The 11474-nt window shown below is 43.0% G+C and overlaps 1 protein-coding gene across 3 annotated transcripts; it reads right to left on the minus strand.

Moving 5' to 3' along the window:
- Positions 1–1186: 1186 nt before the first annotated feature.
- SNRNP35 (small nuclear ribonucleoprotein U11/U12 subunit 35) lies at positions 1187–5975 on the minus strand. 3 transcript variants are annotated; one of them, XM_086347351.1, is made up of 4 exons: positions 5884–5975; positions 4715–4989; positions 2414–2560; positions 1187–2069 (listed from the first exon to the last, which is right to left on the minus strand). In XM_086347351.1, exon 4 carries the CDS (start codon positions 2064–2066, stop codon positions 1329–1331), a length of 738 nt encoding a protein of 245 aa, XP_086203477.1. In that variant the 5' UTR covers positions 2067–2069; positions 2414–2560; positions 4715–4989; positions 5884–5975; the 3' UTR covers positions 1187–1328. The 3 variants fall into 3 exon arrangements, with proteins under 3 accessions (XP_086203477.1, XP_086203475.1, XP_086203478.1); XM_086347349.1 differs by lacking the exon at positions 4715–4989; XM_086347352.1 differs by lacking the exons at positions 2414–2560; positions 4715–4989.
- Positions 5976–11474: the final 5499 nt, after the last annotated feature.

An 11474-nucleotide genomic window follows, 5' to 3' on the forward strand; every position in this document is an offset into this window, starting at 1 on the left:
TTATCAAATAACAGGTCCTTAATCACTGCAGATGGTGATTACAGCCATGAAATTAAAAGACACTTACTCCTTGGAAGGAAAGTTATGACCAACCTAGACAGTACATTAAAAAGCAGAGACATTACTTTGCCAACAAAGGTCCGTCTAGTCAAGGCTATGGTTTTTCCAGTGGTCATGTATGGACGTGAGAGTTGGACTGTGAAGAAAGCTGAGCGCTGAAGAATTGATGCTTTTGAACTGTGGTGTTGGAGAAGACTCTTGAGAATCCCCTGGACTGCAAGAAGATCCAACCAATCCATCCTAAAGGAGATCAGTCCTAGGTGCTCATTGGAAGGACTGATGTTGAAGCTGAAACTCCAATACTTTGGCCACGTGATGCAAAGAGTTGACTCACTGGAAAAGACCCTGATGCTGGGAGGGTTTGGGGGCAGGAGAAGGGGATGACAGAGGATGAGATGGCTGGATGGCATCACCAACTTGATGGACACGAGTTTGGGTAAACTCTGGGAGTTGGTGATGGACAGGGAGGCCTGGCGTGCTTCGATTCATGGGGTCACAAAGAGTCGGACACGACTGAGCGACTGAACTAAACTGAAAACTGTAAGATGAAGGGAATGCCCTAGAGATAACTCTGCACTCTCACTGCTGAGGGCCCCCGGGTTCAATCCCTGGTCAGGGAATTAAGATCCCTGCAAGCTGCCCATAAGCCCAAAAACAAAAACAGGGTAGTCCAGTGATTAAGATTCCATGCTGGCAATACAGGGGACCCGGGTTCCCTGGCTGGTAACCAATATTCCACGTACCATGAGGTATGGCAAAAGATTTTTAAAAATAATAAAAACTGAAAAAACTGTAAGATGAAGAGGGGCTTCCCTGGTGGCTCAGATGGTAAAGAATCAGCCTGCAACGCAGAAGATCCAAGTCCGATCCCTGGGTTGGGACGATCCCCTGCAGGAGGAAATGGCAACCCACTCCGGTATTCTTGCCTGGAAAATCCCATGGACAGAGGAGCCTGGCAGGCTACAGTCCATGGGGTTGCAAACCTCAGTCGGACATGACTGAGCAACTAACACACACACTCGTAAGATGAAGAAGAGAAAATTCATACAATATCAGTGTGTTCAGCTTGAAACTGGGTTCCAGAATCAAAAGAAAACTTAACTCAACCCCATTATCATCGGAAAGGTTTTGTTCTGTTTTCGTTTTCATCAGTAAGTTTTATTCAACCACTGGACTTAGACTCTGTACACAAGCAATGCGGTATCCCTGCACTCTTACTGGTCCTGCACTTTCCTTTGGGTTTGGGGAGGAAGAAGGGGAGGGATGGTCTACTTGCTTCTGTCCCTCTTCTCCCTCCCCTTGACCCTGTCATCTCTGAAGTCCCTCTCTCTCTCCCAGTCACCTTCTGGCCATGCCCTGGCTGGTTCTCTCTCCTGCCACCTTTTTTCCCGACCCCTGTCATGGTGGTCCCTCATCCTGGAGTCCCAGTGTCTTTCTCGGGACCGAGACCGCTCCCTCCTCTCCCTCTTCCCCTCTCGGAACTGGTCATTTTTCACAACTGGCAGGTTAATGGGTTTGCGAAAAGGCCGATCTCGCCCCCCAAATCTCAGCTGCCCAGATTCCTTCTTCCCACCCAGACCTCCTCCGAGTCGCCGAGGAATCCACCCTTTGAGAGTCCTCTCCAGCTCATAGTCCACAAATATTTCGTGCTGGTCAATGACCAGGCCGTCAGCATCCCGGTAAGCTTTGAGCAGAGAACGCTCGTCTTTGTATTCAATGAAGGCGTAGCCCTTCGAAAAGCCTGTGACCAAGTCCCTCACTAGCCGAAGCCGCCGGATGTCCCCGTAGCGGGAAAACACTTCCTTTAACTTCTCCTCTTTGGTCTGCAGGTTTAGTCTCGCCACAAACAGGGTGAGGAGGGGGTCCCCTGTGACGCCTTTGTTGGGGGTGTATCGTGCCAGCATCGCCCTCCAGACAGCGCGATCGTGTGGGTCTTCGTCAGTGCCATCAATGCTGCCAGCTTTGAGCGGGTCATACTCCTTGGCAATGGGCATCCAATCATTCATGTTCTAAGGAGGGGCACAGCAAGCAAGTTTATGTAGCACCTACTAAGAGCTCTGCCTTCAGTCCTCCAACAACCCCATTAAACGGATACTATTTTAAATCCCTTATTGCAACAGGGAAGGAAGCAAAGGCTGAGGCCTCCCAGTTAGAAAGTAGGGGAGACAGGGTCACAGCCGGGCAGTGGGCCTCCAGGGTGCTCTCACCCACCTCCCCACCCCCGCTCCAGGGAAGACAACATGCTGAGGTCTGAGGCATACATTTATTATCCAGCTTAGCCATAGTAGGGCATGTACAAACTCTTTTAATGTGGCAATATAGATCAAAATCCAGAATCAAAATCCAGGCTTACCTTTCAGAAACTTTAAAACAGTCCTAGGAAAACCAGCCTGGGAACTTCTATGGAAAAGGGGGTTTTAAGAAACTCTTTACATGTGGTCCAGTGGTTAGGACTGCCAGGGCAGGGGTTCAATCCCTGGTCGGGGAACTAAGATCCTCCCTGTAAGCAGAGTGGCCAATAATAATTTTTTAAAAAGAAAACAAAAACCTCTGACTACCAAGAATTTCAAACACATACTAACATAAACAATGGCATAACCCTCCATGAATTTCTTACCTGGCTCCAACTATGACCCACACCTGACCCATCTTATTTATTTATTTTTTTTTTTTTCTCCTTTATTTTTTTTTTTTTATTCTTCCAATTTTATTTTATTTTTAAACTTTACATAATTGTATTAGTTTTGCCAAATATCAAAATGAATCCGCCACAGGTATACATGTGTTCCCCATCCCGAACCCTCCTCCCTCCTCCCTCCCCATACCATCCCTCTGGGCCGTCCCAGTGCACCAGCCCCAAGCATCCAGCATCATGCATCGAACCTGGACTGGCAACTCATTTCCTACATGATATTTTACATGTTTCATTGCCATTCTCCCAAATCTTCCCACCCTCTCCCTCTCCCACAGAGTCCATAAGACTGTTCTATACATCAGTGTCTCTTTTGCTGTCTCGTACACCGGGTTATTGTTACCATCTTTCTAAATTCCATATATGTGCGTTAGTGTACTGTATTTATGTTTTTCCTTCTGGCTTACTTCACTCTGTATAATAGGCTCCAGTTTCATCCACCTCATTAGAACTGATTCAAATGTATTCTTTTTAATGGCTGAGTAATACTCCATTGTGTATATGTACCACAGCTTTCTTAGCCATTCATCTGCTGATGGACATCTAGGTTGCTTCCATGTCTTGGCTATTATAAACAGTGCTGCGATGAACATTGGGGTACACGTGTCTCTTTCCCTTCTGGTTTCCTCAGTGTGTATGCCCAGCAGTGGGGTTGCTGGATCATAAGGCAGTTCTATTTCCAGTTTTTTAAGGAATCTCCACACTGTTCTCCATAGTGGCTGTACTAGTTTGCATTCCCACCAACAGTGTAAGAGGGTTCCCTTTTCTCCACACCCTCTCCAGCATTTATTATTTGTAGACTTTTGGATCGCAGCCATTCTGACTGGTGTGAAATGGTACCTCATAGTGGTTTTGATTTGCATTTCTCTGATAATGAGTGATGTTGAGCATCTTTTCATGTGTTTGTTAGCCATCTGTATGTCTTTTTTGGAGAAATGTCTATTTAGTTCTTTGGCCCATTTTTTGATTGCTGACCCATCTTATTTAATCTGTGCCCCCCACTCACATCTCCCTCCCAGATTATTCTGAACCTAATTCAAGATATTACATCATTCATCTGTAAATATCTCAGTGTCCATTATTACTAAAGGATAAAGACTTAAAAAAAAAAAAAAGCCATAAGGAAAAATGGTGCTCTGAATGCAGTAAACAGGTAGCAAAGTCAAAATAACAGTGACCCAGCCTCAGGCTCTTCAGTTCAAAAGGAAGATGGGGTTTCTTCTCAGTTCCCTAGCTGATAATCCATTTATGCTTTAGGGGTTGAGTATTGACTGCAATGGTAATTTGAGTCCAGCAAGCACATAGTCATCCATTCATTCTGATACAAGATCTCTCTCTCTTTTTTTTAAAGAGTGTAGGTAAGGTTAAGTCTGACACATGATAACTGACTTATGTGAATCTGCTGGAATAAATCAGATCCTGCTAATAATATGACCACCTCTGTGAAGCTTTAGAGCCAATGCTGAAATATGTTAGTTAAAAATCAGGGCTGTTTTGAATATATCTGGTGATCTTCATTGGCTATATTTTTTTGTTTGTTTTTTTTTTTTTGCCTCCTGGCATGCAAGATCTTAGTTCCCCAAGGACAGATTGAAGCTGCACCCCCTGAAAAGGAAGCAGTCTTAAACCACTGGACCACCAGGAAGTCCCATCCTTGCCTTGTTTCATTGATCTCTGCTCTGGTATTCTCTAAATGGCCCTAAAATTCTTAAAATTCTAATCTTACTTCCTGCCTCCATCACAAGGTTGCAGAGGGAAAAAACACACACACACAACAAAAACACCCTAATAATCATAGTTATCTTGTATAGAACACTTAGGAGGCGTCAGGCACTGTGCTAAGCACTTATCTCCCTTCACCTCTCAACAATAACAGGACACACGTAATTCTATTGCCATTTCAGATGTGGAAAGTGAAATGCAAAAAGGTGTCTTTTGTCCCAAATCACAGAAGTAGCTCACCTGTGGAGTTAGGACCAAGGGCTTTTTTGATCCCAGAGCTTGAGCTCTTAACTATTTCCTTAGATGGCTATCGTAAAATATAAAGCTTGAAACAGGGATAGGAAAAAGCAGGCTAGGTCTGGGTGTTGAAGGCTGACGGCGACTCCAATCAAGTGAGAAGGAAACCCGTCCCCATTTCACAGGAAAAGGTTGCAAAGATCCACCAAATGAACCTGACATTATGGTACACAGTCAGAGCTCCTGTTCAAAGCTGTAAGAATTCTTCAAATTAAAATCTGGAGAGAATTACAAAGGTACAAAAGATGAATTTTGTTTTCTCCCTCATCTGCATGCTCCTATCAATACTAAATACCAAGCGAACAGCGGACTTCACGGGTTCTCATTTATCTTTCTAGGTGTGTTTCCTCCGTTGTAACATTACGTTGAGATTTCCTACAAATTTTTAGACTCTCTCTGGCTTTTTCAATTCTCAGTCATTACTTCATAAACGGGAATGGGGATGAATCGTGCGAGGTGGAGGTGGGTTGGGCAATTAGCCATTAAAAACAGAAGTGTGCAAACTGAAAAAGCTCTGGATTGGGAGTCAGAAAACCCAGGTTTAAGACCTAGTGCCTTCTTGGGCAAAATTTAAATCATTTGTTAAATGCTGCTAAATGCCTCTTCACCGCGTTTTATATGAAGATGAGATAAGGTAGTGTCTTTGAAAACGCTTTATAATTACAAATTATTATGCAAGTAAAATCTATTCTTAAAGAAGCAAATAAACAACGAACGCCTCCCCAGGTTGAATCTGCAGAACGAAACTACCCGCGGTTCCCACCAGGTGGGAAACCTTGAAGGCTGGGTCACTGAGCCGTCAGAGCATGCGTAGTGGGGACCTGGGCGCTAAGGCGGAAGTTTCGGTGAAAAGGCTTATGTTTCCAGTCACTACTGCAGCCGCCGGCCCTGGAGGCTACCTCCACCAGCTCCTCATTTGGGTGCGCAGAGGAGGAAAGACTAACCCAGCTATCGCCCCCGCTCCCCGCAACACAACCCCAAGAGGTTCCCCGCCACCGCCTTGCCCGGTTTCAACATGGCGGCCCACGCTCGAGCCGACACACGATCCAGGCAGATTCCCCTCGTCCTTCTCGCCAGGGTGGGCCCTACTCCACCTGGCCGCTCCCTCTCACCTCAGCAAAGCTCGGTCTTCCTTTCCCACCGAGGCCTGCCCCGAGCTCGTCGCGACGGAAGATTCTTCTTCTTAGACCGACCGGACCTTAACATCTGAAGCAGCAGATTCGTCACAGGCCGTATTTCCGTCTTTCCTTTTATTGTAGGAAATTTAATCACAGGCATTGAGCATCAAAGGCGTATCGTCTCCGAAGAGAGTGAAATTTCTGCTTTTCTAAAATTTTTCATGAAGATTAAAAAATGATGAACAACTAACGAAAGTGCAGCTAGTTGACTGAAAGCCGCTGAATTTCCGTACGAGGAGACGTTTCAGCGCAGGGAGTTTTAGTTCTTAGACACACTTTGAGAATTCATGTTACGGTTTTTTCCCCCGCTCAGAAAATGCGTGTCCAACGAAACGTTGTACATATTTTTTGCCAGAGTTTTTCTAACAATATTGTAAAGCAGTTATCCTCCAATTAAATAAATTTTAAGTTTTAAAAAGAAAATGAGTTTGGAGACTTTAAGAATCTCTTGGGAGCTGGTTTAAATGCCTTTCCCTGGCGCTCGTAGCGATCTATGAATTGAAGGATCTCTGAAAATTTGCATTATTATTATTTTTTTTTTCAAGTTCCCAAACGGTTCTTTAGGACTCCTGCCTTTACGGTTAAGAAGACTAGATTTAAAACCTGGGGGCGGGAGGGGGAAGGGAGGGCCTTGCAATCCGTAAATTTGTATAGAACCAATAGATGTGTAGTTCAGAGTATAGGTTTTTTGTTTGTTAGGTTAATAATATATTCGGGTAGACTACGACTTGCGGTACAACTTGAAATGTCTTGATACAGTTGTGCTTTTCTTGATGAATGTCTCGTGATTTCTTCAACCACTCTTTAATTCTTACAAGTGGGTCATATCTGCTAACATCTGATCTCATTTTGATTCCAGTCTTATTCCTAGAAGGTAAGCCAATCACCAACAAATACGGATGTATTACTGTTACTTAGTATTTTTTGAATCTTTATTATGTAGGTGAAGCATAGGCCCTGAATGTCTATAGCTTTCATTATAGTAATATATTGAGTTAAAAAAAAAAATCATCAGGGCAGGCCCCTGGCAGTCCAGTGGTTAAGACTTCACCTTTCAGTGCAGGGATGCGTTTATGTCCCTGGTCAGGGAGCTAAGATCTCAGGTGCCTCATGGCCAAAACAAAGCAGAAACAATATTGTAACAATTCCGTTAAGGCTTTTTTTTTTTTTTTTTAGTGGTACACTTTTTTTTTTTTTTTAATGAGCAGTATTTGGAGAAGGAAATGGCAACACACTCTGGTATTCTTGTTTGGGAAACCCCATGGATAGAGGACCTGGCAGGCTATAGTCCATGGGTTTGCAAAAAAGTCAGACATAGCGACTAAACAACAGCAAGCATTCCTTAGGTTTTGAACTTCTGGTGTTATCCAAAACTCAAGAATCGGGTAGATTCAGATAATGTGGTTTTTGTACTCATGCTATTTGAACTCCCATCCAAACTCAGGAGCTGAATACATTAAGATAGTGATATATTACTTCTATATTTTGAGGAAGGAAAATTAAATTTGGGGTGAAGGGCAAGCTGCTAGGAAAAAATGAGCAGCATCTATAGTTTAAAATTTCATATTTAAAAGTGTGTGTGTTATATACATGCAATGGAATACTGTTAAATAGGAAGGAAATTCTGATAATTGCAACTTTGGATGAACCTGGAAGATGGTAAGTAAAATAAGCCAGACACAAAAGAACAAATATTTTATGATTCCATTTATATGAGTGACCGTCCCTTGGACTGCAAGGAGATCCAACCACTCCATCCTAAAGGAGATCAGTCCTGGGTGTTCATTGGAAGGACTGATGTTGAAGCTGAAACTCTAATACTTTGGCCACCTGATGCGAAGACCTGACTCGTTTGAAAAGACCCTGATGCTGGGAAAGATTGAGGGCAGGAGGAGAAGGGGTCGGCAGAGGATGAGATGGTTGAATGACATCACCGACTCAATGGACGTGAGTTTGGGTAAACTCCGGGAGTTGGTGATGGACAGGGAGGCCTGGCGCGCTGAGGCTCATGGGGTCATAAAGAGTCGGACATGACTGAGCGACTGAACTGACTGACTGACTGAGAATAGTCAAGTTCATAGAGACAGAAAGTAGAATGGTCATTACCAGGGGCTGATGGTTGGAGGAAGGGGAGCTGTTTTATAAATACAAAGGTTCAGTTTGGGCTGATGAAAAAGTTCTGGGAATGGATGGTGATTCTTAAAGAACATTGTGAATGTACTTAATGCCATTGCACTGTCCACTCAGAGATAGTTAAAATGGTAAATTTTATGTATGTTTTAACACAATAAAAAGTTTTAAGTATAGGTTTGCACTCCAGTAGCAATTGACACAACCTAGCACCCAGATTGGAGAAGGAAATGGCAACCCACTCCAGTGTTCTTGCCTGGAGAATCCCAGGGATGGGGGAGCCTGGTGGGCTGCCGTCTATGGGGTCGCACAGAGTCGGACACGACTGAAGGGACTTAACAGCAGCAGCAGCAGCACCCAGATCTTGGTTTTTAATGTCTTCCAATAAAAGGAATCAGAGCACCTTGGAAAAATGGCTGGTTCTAGGACTGGGGCAAGAAATACACAAGATGAACTTGGAGGAACTGGTAATACCAGAAAGTAAAGAAGTGCTGAAAATAAACCAAGAGACCCACTGATAAGGACATCGAAGGGACACAGTAGAGCTCCCAACAGCCAAAGAGGAACAATTCCAGCAACAAAACAATGTTATAGTAGAACCCAAAATATAAAACAAGTATCTATGAGTCTATACTGATATAAATAAATGGTTAAATAAACTGAGTAGAAGAAACACATCTCCCATGCAGAACCCCAAATTGTGTCTCTAGACAACTCCTCTCTCAATACCGTGGAGCCAAAGTGCCCATTTCTTAAGTCTGGGTGGGGCATAGTGACTTTTGTCCAAAGACTGCAATATGGAAAAGAGAGAAAGGGGAGTAACTCTACAGTGGAGAAACCTGACAAAAACTGCCGAAGCCAGCTGATTGAGGTCAGCATCAACAGTATAAGTCACTAATACGAACCTTTAAAAGGATGTGATGGGGACTTCGATGGTGGTCCAGTGGCTAAGACTGTTGTTCCCAACGCAGGAGGCCCAGGTTCAATGTTTGGTCAGGGTATTGGATGCCACATACTGCAACTAAGATCTGATGCAGGGAAATAAAATAATTTTTTACAAATATTAAATGTACTGTCTTAATCATTTCTAAGTGTGTTCAGTAGTGTTAAGTATATTTACAGTGTTGTGCAACCAATCTCCAAAACTTTTTCATCTTGCAAGACTGGAGTTCTGTTCCCAATAAACAATTACTCTCTATTCCCCTTCCTTCCAGCCCCTGGCAACCATTATTCTACTTTCTGTCTCTATGATTCTGACTATTAAGTACCTCATGTAAGTGGAATCATAAAGTATTCTTTCATGACCAGTTTATTTCACTTAATGTTCCTGAGGTTCATCAATGTTTTCATAATTCCCTCCTTTTTAAGGCTGATTAACATCCCACAGTATGGATAGATGACATTTTTTCTATCCATTTAGCTGGTGATGGACTCTTAGGTTGCTTAGACTTCTTGGCTCTTGTGAACAGTGCTGCCACATACAACATGAATGGGCTTCCCAGGTGGTGCTGGGGGTGAAGAACCTGCCTGCCAACACAGGAGACAAGCAGGTATGGTCCCTGGGTCAGGAAGATCCCTGGAGGAGGGCATGACAACCCACTCCAGTATTCTTGCTTGGAGAATCCCCATGGACAGAGGAGCCTGGCAGGCTACTGTCCATGGGTTCACAAAGAGTCGGACACAACTGAGCGACTTATGCACACATGTGCAACGTGGTTGTACAAATATTTCTTCTATTCTGCTTTCAATTCTTTTGGAATATGTACTTTTCTATCCTTTTAAATCACCTATGCCATAGGAATAAATGGTAGGAGGAAAGTTAATGTTAACTGTTTTTAATGAGTGGGTAAATGGAATTGAGCTTTTAAATGTTGGGAGTGAATTTGTTCACTTAAATGATGACCCAAGTTTTGGTGCATGTCTGTTCCTACGAGGTGAAGTGCATTTCGTAGAATAAGCTGTTATCACAGATCCGCGTGTCGCTGGTACTCTAAGGCACAGCAGTCATTAGACGCAAAGGTGAAAACAATCAAGCATCACAACTCAAAGGGAGCTGACCGGAGGTGACATGCCGGTGGGGTTGTTTGTTAGAGTGCTAATAAAGATTTTCTCTTTTAGGTTCTTAGAAAGTTGTCTCTGAAATGATATTGTCTTATCCTTTTGAATACAAATCTCTTGACCTGACTTAATTGTGAGGAGGAGAGGAAAGGAGCCCCTTTAGCTCCTTAGTAATATTCCTTTGACACATTTCTACTAACTCTTCAAAGAAGGAAAACCAGCTGAAATGTTTGCTTTAACAAACATATTTTAAGTCTTTGGGGTCAGTTTTCTCTCTCTCTCTAATTAGGCTGTATACTAGGTGGCGTGGTGGTAAAGAATCTGCCTGCCAATGTAGGAGACTCAAGAGAGTCAGGTTTAATCCCTGCGTAGGGAAGATGCCCTGGAGTAGGAAATAGCAACCCACTCCAGTATTCTTGCCTGGAGAATCCCATGGACAAAGGAGCCTGATGGGCTACAGTCCATGGGGTCACAAAGAATCAGACATGACTGAGCACCTGCTCACACCCTGAAGTGGAATGACTGGATCATAAGGTTATTCTAAATGTTTTTAGTTTTCTCAGGAACTTCCATACTGTTTTCTACAGTGGTTGCACCATTTTATGTTCCCATTAGCCCAAGAGTTCCAATTTCTCCACGTCCTGGCCAACACTTGTTATTTTCTACTTTTTGTGTGAGTGTGTATTTTTAAATAATAGCCATTCTCATAGATGCAAGGTGATATTTCCTTGTAGTTTTTATTTGCATTTCCTTATGATGTCAAGCATCTTTTTGGGGGAGGTTGCGAGGAGGGCTGTGCAACATGAGGGATCTCATTTCCCCAAACAAGGATCAAACCTGTGCCCCCTGCAATTCATACTGAGCTCATCTTTTCATATGCTTGATGGCCTCTTGGAGGGTAATCTGAAAGGTTATCTCCATGACTGTCAAATTTTAAAAATATGATTAAAATGCAATTATATACAAGATAATTATACAGTAAAATGCTTTATCAACCAAGCTGAAGATCTGGGGGACAACAAGAACTACCGTACTAGAGATTTCTATATAAGTTTCACACTAACGGAAGGTGTTTTTTTTCCAGTTTTACTGAGATAACTGACCCACAGCACTATATAAGTTCAAGGTTTATAGCATAATGATCTGATTTATGTCTATCATGAAATGTTTATCACAGTAAGTTTAGTGAACATTCATCATCTCATATGGATACAAAATAAAAGAATCAGAAAAAACATTTTTCCTGGTGATGAGAATTCCTAGGAATTACTCTCTTAATAACCTTCAGATATAACAGGCACCCCTAGTACTAATTTATCTTAATTAATAATAAGTGG

Source organism: Bos grunniens, chromosome 17, assembly GCF_055505025.1.
Source record: "Bos grunniens cultivar Pamir isolate PY7600 chromosome 17, Bosgru_T2T1.0, whole genome shotgun sequence".
NCBI lineage: Eukaryota > Metazoa > Chordata > Mammalia > Artiodactyla > Bovidae > Bos > Bos grunniens.

Bases quoted from the DNA above. Each gene is read 5' to 3' on its own strand.
- SNRNP35 (XM_086347352.1), bottom strand. From the start codon at position 2,066: ATGAATGATTGGATGCCCATTGCCAAGGAGTATGACCCGCTCAAAGCT.